The sequence below is a fragment of the Salmo trutta genome, chromosome 9 (genome assembly GCF_901001165.1).
Source record: "Salmo trutta chromosome 9, fSalTru1.1, whole genome shotgun sequence".
In the NCBI taxonomy this organism is placed as follows: Eukaryota; Metazoa; Chordata; class Actinopteri; order Salmoniformes; family Salmonidae; genus Salmo; species Salmo trutta.
Genome location: NC_042965.1, coordinates 48,043,294 through 48,054,768, shown reverse-complemented (window position 1 = coordinate 48,054,768; position 11,475 = coordinate 48,043,294). Strand labels below are relative to the sequence as shown.

Sequence of the window (11,475 nt, the reverse complement as noted above, 5' to 3'; positions counted from 1 at the left end):
CACACACACACACACACACACACACACACACACACACACACACACACACACACACACACACACACACACACACACACTACGGTTCCTCTGTCCCTCCGACTATCCTCGTTGGTGATCTCCTCTTAACAGACCATGACTGTTTAATAATAGACTAAGACCAGCATCACCACAGCAACCCAATCTTCAGTCGGCTGTTGCCTAGGCAACCTCCACTAGGGCTGCTGGGATGGTAACACCTTCAGTACTCCAGTCACGGAGCTCTGACAGTAGACTACATAACGTATAAATGTACATTAATGCAACCTTTCCTTCTCCAGGGACCCCCGGCCAGGCAAACCGGCGACCCAGGGGCCCTGAACATGTTACCAAAACATGTTTTTTTCCCCCCCAAATGACTTGTCTTATCGTCAGGTGAATGATAATGGCAAGGAGAAGTAATCAACATATTAAAATGAATAAACTAATAATAGACTGGTAAACTATCCAGTCTATTATCTAGAAAGGTAAAGGTCTGGTAAACTATCCAGTCTATTATCTAGAAAGGTAAAGGTCTGGTAAACTATCCAGTCTATTATCTAGAAAGGTAAAGGTCTGGTAAACTACCCAGTCTATTATCTAGAAAGGTCTGGTAAACTACCCAGTCTATTATCTAGAAAGGCCTGGTAAACTACCCAGTCTATTATCTAGAAAGGTCTGGTAAACTATCCAGTCTATTAGCTAGAAAGGTCTGGTAAACTATCCAGTCTATTAGCTAGAAAGGTCTGGTAAACTATCCAGTCTATTATCTAGAAAGGTAAAGGTCTGGTAAACTATCCATCTATTATCTAGAAAGGTAAAGGTCTGGTAAACTATCCAGTCTATTATCTAGAAAGGTAAAGGTCTGGTAAACTACCCAGTCTATTATCTAGAAAGATCTTGTAAACTATCCAGTCTATTATCTAGAAAGGTCTGGTAAACTATCCAGTCTATTATCTAGAAAGGTAAAGGTCTGGTAAACTATCCAGTCTATTATCTAGAAAGGTCTGGTAAACTACCCAGTCTATTAGCTAGAAAGGTCTGGTAAACTACCCAGTCTATTATCTAGAAAGATCTGGTAAACTATCCAGTCTATTATCTAGAAAGGTCTGGTAAACTATCCAGTCTATTATCTAGAAAGGTAAAGGTCTGGTAAACTATCCAGTCTATTATCTAGAAAGGTAAAGGTCTGGTAAACTACCCAGTCTATTATCTAGAAAGTTCTGGTAAACTATCCAGTCTATTATCTAGAAAGGTAAAGGTCTGGTAAACTATCAAGTCTATTAGCTTGAAAGGTAAAGGTCTGGTAAACTATCCAGTCTATTATCTAGAAAGGTCTGGTAAACTATCCAGTCTATTAGCTAGAAAGGTCTGGTAAACTATCCAGTCTATTATCTAGAAAGGTAAAGGTCTGGTAAACTATCCAGTCTATTAGCTAGAAAGGTCTGGTAAACTATCCAGTCTATTAGCTAGAAAGGTCTGGTAAACTATCCAGTCTATTATCTAGAAAGGTAAAGGTCTGGTAAACTATCCATCTATTATCTAGAAAGGTAAAGGTCTGGTAAACTATCCAGTCTATTATCTAGAAAGGTAAAGGTCTGGTAAACTACCCAGTCTATTATCTAGAAAGATCTTGTAAACTATCCAGTCTATTATCTAGAAAGGTCTGGTAAACTATCCAGTCTATTATCTAGAAAGGTAAAGGTCTGGTAAACTATCCAGTCTATTATCTAGAAAGGTCTGGTAAACTACCCAGTCTATTAGCTAGAAAGGTCTGGTAAACTACCCAGTCTATTATCTAGAAAGATCTGGTAAACTATCCAGTCTATTATCTAGAAAGGTCTGGTAAACTATCCAGTCTATTATCTAGAAAGGTAAAGGTCTGGTAAACTACCCAGTCTATTATCTAGAAAGTTCTGGTAAACTACCCAGTCTATTATCTAGAAAGGTAAAGGTCTGGTAAACTATCAAGTCTATTAGCTTGAAAGGTAAAGGTCTGGTAAACTATCCAGTCTATTATCTAGAAAGGTCTGGTAAACTATCCAGTCTATTAGCTAGAAAGGTCTGGTAAACTATCCAGTCTATTAGCTTGAAAGGTAAAGGTCTGGTAAACTACCCAGTCTATTAGCTAGAAAGGTAAAGGTCTGGTAAACTATCCAGTCTATTATCTAGAAAGGTAAAGGTCTGGTAAACTATCCAATCTATTATCTAGAAAGGTAAAGGTCTGGTAAACTATCCAGTCTATTATCTAGAAAGGTAAAGGTCTGGTAAACTATCCAGTCTATTATCTAGAAAGGTAAAGGTCTGGTAAACTATCCAGTCTATTATCTAGAAAGGTAAAGGTCTGGTAAACTATCCAGTCTATTAGCTAGAAAGGTAAAGGTCTGGTAAACTACCCAGTCTATTATCTAGAAAGGTAAAGGTCTGGTAAACTACCCAGTCTATTAGCTAGAAAGGTAAAGGTCTGGTAAACTATCCAGTCTATAATCTAGAAAGGTAAAGGTCTGGTAAACTATCCAGTCTATTAGCTAGAAAGGTAAAGGTCTGGTAAACTATCCAGTCTATTATCTAGAAAGGTAAAGGTCTGGTAAACTATCCAGTCTATTATCTAGAAAGGTCTGGTAAACTATCCAGTCTATTATCTAGAAAGGTCTGGTAAACTATCCAGTCTATTATCTAGAAAGGTAAAGGTCTGGTAAACTACCCAGTCTATTATCTAGAAAGGTAAAGGTCTGGTAAACTATCCAGTCTATTAGCTAGAAAGGTAAAGGTCTGGTAAACTATCCAGTCTATTATCTAGAAAGGTAAAGGTCTGGTAAACTACCCAGTCTATTATCTAGAAAGGTAAAGGTCTGGTAAACTACCCAGTCTATTATCTAGAAAGGTCTGGTAAACTAACCTGTCTATTATCTAGAAAGGTCTGATAAACTACCCAGTCTATTATCTAGAAAGGTCTGGTAAACTACCCAGTCTATTATCTAGAAAGGTCTGGTAAACTACCCAGTCTATTATCTAGAAAGGTAAAGGTCTGGTAAACTATCCAGTCTATTATCTAGAAAGGTCTGGTAAACTATCCAGTCTATTATCTAGAAAGGTCTGGTAAACTATCCAGTCTATTATCTAGAAAGGTAAAGGTCTGGTAAACTACCCAGTCTATTATCTAGAAAGGTAAAGGTCTGGTAAACTATCCAGTCTATTAGCTAGAAAGGTAAAGGTCTGGTAAACTATCCAGTCTATTATCTAGAAAGGTAAAGGTCTGGTAAACTACCCAGTCTATTATCTAGAAAGGTAAAGGTCTGGTAAACTACCCAGTCTATTAGCTAGAAAGGTCTGGTAAACTACCCAGTCTATTATCTAGAAAGGTCTGGTAAACTAACCTGTCTATTATCTAGAAAGGTCTGATAAACTACCCAGTCTATTATCTAGAAAGGTCTGGTAAACTACCCAGTCTATTATCTAGAAAGGTAAAGGTCTGGTAAACTATCCAGTCTATTATCTAGAAAGGTAAAGGTCTGGTAAACTACCCAGTCTATTATCTAGAAAGGTCTGGTAAACTATCCAGTCTATTATCTAGAAAGGTAAAGGTCTGGTAAACTATCCAGTCTATTATCTAGAAAGGTAAAGGTCTGGTAAACTACCCAGTCTATTATCTAGAAAGGTCTGGTAAACTACCCAGTCTATTATCTAGAAAGGTAAAGGTCTGGTAAACTATCCAGTCTATTAGCTAGAAAGGTAAAGGTCTGGTAAACTACCCAGTCTATTATCTAGAAAGGTCTGGTAAACTACCCAGTCTATTATCTAGAAAGGTAAAGGTCTGGTAAACTATCCAGTCTATTATCTAGAAAGGTAAAGGTCTGGTAAACTATCCAGTCTATTAGCTAGAAAGGTCTGGTAAACTATCCAGTCTATTATCTAGAAAGGTAAAGGTCTGGTAAACTATCCAGTCTATTATCTAGAAAGGTCTGGTAAACTATCCAGTCTATTATCTAGAAAGGTTTATTGGCAGCGTAGAAACATGATTTTGAAGATAATTTCCAGCAATTCTAATGTTTAGTATGGGCCTGAGAGACCAGTTTTCTGTTTTAAAGATAATTTATTTTAATTCTATGCATTTTGCTATGTCTAATGCGATGTTCCTCTGTTCAAACATAACTACATCAATGGACCTTGAATGGTTTTGGGACTTTCTATGTTCCTGACTGCCTATATTTTATTTGATTGTAAGTTCTCATAGATGGTATTATTTAATATATTTAGTTCAGTATGCTTTCTATCCTCTGGTCTTGGTTGTTTAAAGTTCACGCTGTTTTTCCATTCCCAAAAAGACCACTTAAACGGCCCGCCTAAGAATTTCTCTACAGAGAAACCCCTGTAATTATCTCCAATGACTAATTTCCTCCATATTGAAGGGATAGTTTGAGATTTTGGCAATGAAGCCATTTATCTACTTCCCCAGAGTTGGATAAACAGAATAGCATGCTAACTGTTCCTGTAGACTTCAAGGCATTGCGCTAACGCTAGTTAGCATTGGATTGTGAAACTACCCTCTTAACTTCCTTCATGCTGGACACAGAGACATAAAAATGGTATCTACAATGGTATTGTGTTGTAGCTAGCTATATTCATAAAAATAATTACTTTTCACATTAAAAAAAATACCTAAAACGATGTTTCCCCCACAAAAAGATTGAATAAACTGGAGTACCCCCTGCAGTACCCTACAGACTCCACTTTGAAAACTCTGCACTAATGTATAGAGTTGAGAACATTGGGCACACTGCGCTTAAGTGCAGAGCGGTGTACATGCACACTCTGGTTCAGTGGCATGTTTCTATACATTCAGGACCGAACCAAGCACATAGTATATACAGAGGTTCTCGCCTGTACAATGTTAGCGATAGGGGTGAGGTTTAGGGTCAGAGGTTAGTGTAAGGTGATCATGTACTTTGGGTCTTTGATAAGCAGCCTGGTGATAAAGTCTTTGGCCAGGAGGCTGGTGCTGCTAAAGAACTCTTCATCGAAGGTGTAGTCCACCGCCGACACGTTAGCTAAAGTCTCCTGCTTATTCTCCCCCAAGAACGGCGATGCACCACTCAACCTGAGGAAGGGAGGAGGGAGGGAGGGGAGAGAGCAGGGATGGGAGGGGAGGAGGGAGGGGAGAGGGAGGAGGGAGGGGAGGAGGGAGGGGAGAGGGAGGAGGGAGGGGAGAGGGAGGAGGGGAGAGAGCAGGGATGGGAGGGGAGGAGGGAGGGGAGAGGGAGGAGGGGAGAGAGCAGGGATGGGAGGGAGGGAGGGAGGGGAAAGGGAGGAGGGGAGAGAGCAGGGATGGGAGGGAAGGAGGGAGGGAGAGGGATGAGGGGAGAGAGCAGGGATGGGAGGGGAGGAGGGAGGGGAGAGGGAGGAGAGGAGAGAGCAGGGATGGGAGGGGAGGAGGGAGGGGAGAGGGAGGAGGGGAGAGAGCAGGGATGGGAGGGGAGGAGGGAGGGGAGGCAGGGAGAGAGCAGGGATGGGAGGGGAGGAGGGAGGGAGGAGGGGAGAGAGCAGGGATGGGAGGGGAGGAGGGAGGAGGGAGAAAGCAGGGATGGGAGCGGAGGAGGGAGGGGTGAGAGCAGGGATGGGAGGTAACGGGGAGAAAGAGGGGAGGCAGGGAGAGAGTAGGGATGGGAGGGGAGGAGGGAGGGAGGAGGGAGGGAGGGGGAGGGAGGGAGGGAGGGGGAGAGAAAGATAGTGACAGGGAGAGAAAGAGGTTGAGAGAGGTAGAGAAAGACCACTTACCACTTAGGCTGAATAACGCTCTAAAAGGTTTACAGTGTATAAACTGTTTGTTTCCCTGATTGTATAACAAAGCGATGCAGATGGTTTATAGATGTAGTCTGATATCTATCAAAGGAATTGTGAGTTATAAGTCAAACTGTTGATCAGGTGTCAGGAATATGAAGAACCAAAGTCTTTCACTCTGAGAAACATTCTCTCTCTCTCCATATCTGGGCTACACCGAAACGGTTGTTTCCAGAGGAACATTTAAACGGTTGTGAAATGAGACGACAAGGCAGTCATAATCATCTATAAACAACATTGATCACTGAACTTCGGAAATAAATAGTCGCGCAGTTATGAACTTTAGCTGCTGCTTTGCTCTCTACCTCACCTGCTGTCTCTAACTCTGAATGCTCGGCTATGAAAAGCCAACTGACATTTACTCCTGAGGTGCTGACCTGTTACACCCTCTATAACCAGTGATTATTATCTGACCCTGCTGGTCATCTATGAACGTTCTAACATCTTGAAGAACAGTCTGGCCTTACAGTGGCTTGCGAAAGTATTCACCCCCTTGGCATTTTTCCTATTTTGTTGCCTTAACCTGGAATTAAAATTTATTTTTGGGAGGTTTGTATCATTTGATTTACACAACATGCCCCCCACTGTGAAGATGCTAAATATTTTTTCTTGTGAAACAAACAAGACATAAGACAAAAAAAAACATAAAACTTGATCGTGCATAACTATTCACCCTCCCCCCAAAGCCAATACTTTGTAGAGGCACCGTCTGCAGCAATTACAGCTGCAAGTCTCTTGGGGTATGTCTCTATAAGCTTGGCACATCTAGCCACTGGGATTTTTGCCCTTTCTTCAAGGCAAAACTGCTCCAGCTCCTTCAAGTTGGATGGGTTCCGCTGGTGTACAGCAATATTTAAGTCATACCACAGATTCTCAATTGGATTGAGGTCCGGGCTTTGACTAGGCCATTCCAAGACATTTAAATGTTTCCCTTAAAACAATCAAGTGTTAATTTAGCAGAATGCTTAGGGTCATTGTCCTGCTGGAAGGTAAACTTCTGTCCCAGTCTCAAATCTCTGGAAGACAAACAGGTTTCCCTCAAGAATTTCTCTGCATTTAGCGCCATCCATCATTCCTTCAATTCTGACCGGTCTCCCAGTCCCTGCTGATGAAAAACATCCCCACAGCATGATGCTGCCACCACCATGCTTCACTGTGGGGATGGTGTTCTCGGGGTGATGAGAGGTGTTGGGTTTGCGAACAGATAGCGTTTTCCTTGATGGCCAAAAAGCTTAATTTTAGTCTCTTCTGACCAGAGTACCTTCTTCCATATGTTTGGGGAGTCCCCCACATGCCTTTTGGCGAACACCAAATGTGTTTGCTTACTCATTTCTGTAAGAAATGGCTTTCTTCTGGCCACTCTTCTGTAAAGCCCAGCTCTGTGAGTGTATGGCTTAAAGTGGTCATATGGACAGATACTCCAATCTCCGCTATGGAGCTTTGCAGCTCCTTCAGGGTTATCTTTGGTCTCTTTGTTGCCTCTCTGATTAATGCTCTCCTTGCCTGGTCTGTGAGTTTTGGTGGGCAGCCCTCTCTTGGCAGGTTTGTTCTGGTGCCATATTCTTTCCATTTTTTAATAATAATAGATTTAATGGTGCTCCATCGGATGTTCAAAGTTTGATATTTTATTATAACCGAACCCTGATCTGTACTTCACCACAACTTTATCCCTGACCTGTTTGGGGGGCTCCTTGGTCTTCATGGTGCCGTTTGCTTGGTGGTGCCCCTTGCTTAGTGGTATTAGTGGGGCCTTTCAGATCATGTGACAGATCATGTGACACTTAAATAAAGTCCACCTGTGTGCAATCTAACTAATTATGTTACTTCTGAAGGTAACTGATTGAACCAGATCTTATTTAGGGCTTCGTAGCAAAGGGGGTGAATATAAACTCAGCAAAAAAATAAACGTCCCTTTTTCAGGATCTTGTCTTTCAAAGATAATTGGTAAAAATGCATATAACTTCACAGATCTTCATTGTAAAGGGTTTAAGCACTGTTTCCCCATGCTTGTTCAATGAACCATAAACAATTAATGAACATGCACCTGTGGAACGGTCGTTAAGACACTAATCGCTTACGGTAGGCAATTAAGGTCACAGTTACGAAAACTTAGGCCTCTTTAGTGTCTTATCTACTGACTCTGAAAAACACCAAAAGAAAGATGCCCAGGGTCCCTGCTCATCTGCGTGAACGTGCCTTAGGCATGCTGCAAGGAAGCATGAGGACTGCAGATGTGGCCAGGGCAATAAATTGCACTGTCCGTACTGTGAGATGCCTAAGACAGAGCTACAGGGAGACAGGACAGACAGCTGATCGTCCTCACAGTGGCAGACCACGTGTAACAACATCTGCACATGATCAGTACATCTGAACATCACACCTGCGGGACAGGTACAGGATGGCAACAACAACTGCCCGAGTAACACCAGGAACGCACAATCCCTCCATCAGTGCTCAGACTGTCCTCAATAGGCTGAGAGAGGCTGGACTGAGGGCTTGTAGGCCTGTTGTAAGGCAGGTCCTCACCAGCCATCACTGGCAACAACATCGCCTATGGGCACAAACCCACCGTCGCTGGACCAGACAGGACTGGCAAAAAGTGCTCTTCACTGACGAGTCGCGGTTTTGTCTCACCAGGGGTGATGGTCGGATTCGCGTTTATCGTCGAAGAAATTAGCGTTACACCGAGGCCTGTACTCTGGAGCGGGATCGATTTAGAAGTGGAGGGTCCGTCATGGTCTGGGGCCGTGTGTCACAGCATCATCGGACTGAGCTTGTTGTCATTGCAGGCAATCTCAACGCTGTGCGTTACAGGGAAGACATCCTCCTCCCTCATGTGGTACCCTTCCTGCAGGCTCATCCTGACATGACCCTCCAGCATGACAATGCCACCAGCCATACTGCTCGTTCTGTGCGTGATTTCTTGCTAACCAGGAATGTCAGCGTTCTGCCATGGCCAACGAAGAGCCCGGATCTCAATCCCATTGAGCACGTCTGGGACCTGTTGGATCGGAGGGTGAGGACTAGGGCCATTCCCCCCAGAAACGTCCAGGAACGTGCAGGTGCCTTGGTGGAAGAGTGGGGTAACATCTCACAGCAAGAACTGGCAAATCTGGTGCAGTTCATGAGGAGGAGATGCACTGCAGTACTTAATGCAGCTGGTGGCCACACCAGATACTGACTGTTACTTTTGATTTTGACCCCCCTTTGTTCAGGGACACATTCCATTTCTGTTAGTCACATGTTTATGGAACTTGTTCAGTTTATGTCTCAGTTGTCGAATCTTGTTATGTTCATACAAATATTTACACGTGTTTAGTTTGCTGAAAATAAATGCAGTTGACAGTGAGAGGACGTTTCTTTTTTTGCTGAGTTTATATACGCACCACTTTTCCGTTGTTTATTTTACATTTTTTGAAACAAGTTATTTTTGTTCATTTCACTTCACCATTTGGACTATTTTGTGTTTATCCATTACATGAAATCCCCCCCAAATCCATTTAAATTACAGGTTGTAATGCAACAAAATAGAAAAAACACCAAGGGGGGTGAATACTTTTGCAAGGCACTGTAAATGGCCATGTACTCTAATAATCTCCACCCGGCACAGCCAGAAGAGGACTGACCACCCCTCAGAGCCTGGTTCCTCTCTAGGTTTCTTCCTAGGTTTTGGCCTTTCTAGGGAGTTTTTCCTAGCCACCGTGCTTCTACATCTGCATTGCTTGCTGTTTGGGGTTTTAGGCTGGGTTTCTGTACAGCACTTTGTGACATCGGCTGATGTAAAAAGAGCTTGATAAATACATTTGATTGAAATATATGCATTAATATGTTAATATATATTTTTTTTATGAATATCAAATCAGACTTGATTGTTCACGTCTACAGGATACAGCAGGGGTAAAGGGTACAGTGAAATGATTGGTTGCATTCGTCAACAACGCAGTTATACAAAAGAAATACACACAGATAAAAAAGACACAAAATACAAGATCAATATCAGGACCAATCACTGAAAGGGATACTGGTGACAGTTGAATGTATTAGACCAGTCATTAGGATTGTTCTACTTACAGAATATAGGTGATCACTCCAACACTCCTGGAACAACAGAGGAATATGGATTATTACCCAACAGACATATAGAGATATATACAGAGCCTTATACACCGAGTCAACAAAACATTAGGAACACCGTCCTAATATGGATTTACACCACCCCTTTTTCCCCTCATAAGAGTCTTTATTCGTCTACAATGTGTTAAGTGTTCCTTTGGGTGGTGGACCATTCTTTATACACACAGAAAACAGCAGTGTTGTAATTCTTGTGCTTCCCGTATGTATCAAGGTATATCCACCATGCAAAAGACCAGCCAGCTAACTTGAAACAGCTGTGGGAAGCATTGGAGTCAACATGGACCAGCATCCCTGTGGAACACTTTGGACACCTTGTAGAGTCCATGACCTGACGAATTGAGACTGTTCTGGGGGCAAAAGGGGGTGCAACTCAATATTAGGAAGGTGTTCCTAATGTTCTGTATACTCAGTATATGTATGATGTGTGTGTGTATGTATATATACATACACTATCTAAATATAAAGTACATCTGTCTCTCACCACATGTCTGCCTCCAGGCCGAGCGGTTCATAGTTGACTACCTCTGGAGCTGCAAGAGTTAAAAAAACACACTATTAAGCCAAAAGCACTGAGCCTAGAATGTAGGGTGTTGTATGTGTGTGTGTGTATGTACACACTACCGTTCAGAAGTTTGGGGTCACTTAGAAATGTCCTTGTTTTTGAAAGGAAAGCTAATTTTTTGTCCATTAAAATAACATCAAATTGATCAGAAATACAGTGTAGACATTGTTAATGTTGTAAATGACTATTGTTGCTGGAAACGGCAGATTTTTAATGGAATATCTACATAGGCGTACAGAGGCCCATTATCAGCAACCATCACTCCTGTGTTCCAATGGCACGTTGTGTTAGCTAATCCAAGTTTATCATTTCAAAAGGCTAATTGATCATTAGAAAACCCTTTTGCAAATATGTTAGCACAGCTGAAAACGGTTATCCTGATTAAAGAAGCAATAAAACTGGCCTTCTTTAGACCAGTTGAGTATCTGGAGCATCAGCATCTGTGGGTTCGATTACAGGCTCAAAATGGCCAGAAACAAAGAGCTTTCTTCTGAAACTCGTCAGTCTATTCTTGTTCTGAGAAATGAAGGCTATTCCATGCGAGAAATTGCCAAGAAACTGAAGATCTCGTACAACGCTGTGTACTACTCCCTTCACAGAACAGCACAAACTGGCTCTAACCAGAATAGAAAGAGGAGTGGGAGGCCCCGGTGCACAACTGAGCGAGAGGACAAGTACATTAGAGTGTCCAGTTTGAGAAACAGACACCTCACAAGTCCTCAACTGACAGCTTCATGAAATAGTACCCGCAAAACACCAGTCTCAACGTCAACAGTGAAGAGGCGACTCCGGGATGTTGGCCTTCTAGGCAGAGTTGCAAAGAAAAATCCATATCTCAGACTGGCCCCAAAAAATTTAATATTAAGATGGGCAAAATAACACAGACAATGGACAGAGGAAGATTGGAAAAGTGTTATGGACAGAGA

The 11,475-nt window shown here is 42.2% G+C and overlaps 1 protein-coding gene across 1 annotated transcript in view; it reads right to left on the bottom strand.

The window, feature by feature from the left end:
- dapk1 (death-associated protein kinase 1) overlaps positions 1 to 11,475 on the bottom strand; it is a 178,713-nt gene that overhangs the window by 71,775 nt on the left and 95,463 nt on the right. The window contains 3 exon segments of the mRNA XM_029763893.1: positions 4,961 to 5,113; positions 9,925 to 9,951; positions 10,469 to 10,517. Coding sequence (XP_029619753.1) covers positions 4,961 to 5,113; positions 9,925 to 9,951; positions 10,469 to 10,517 — 229 coding nt within the window.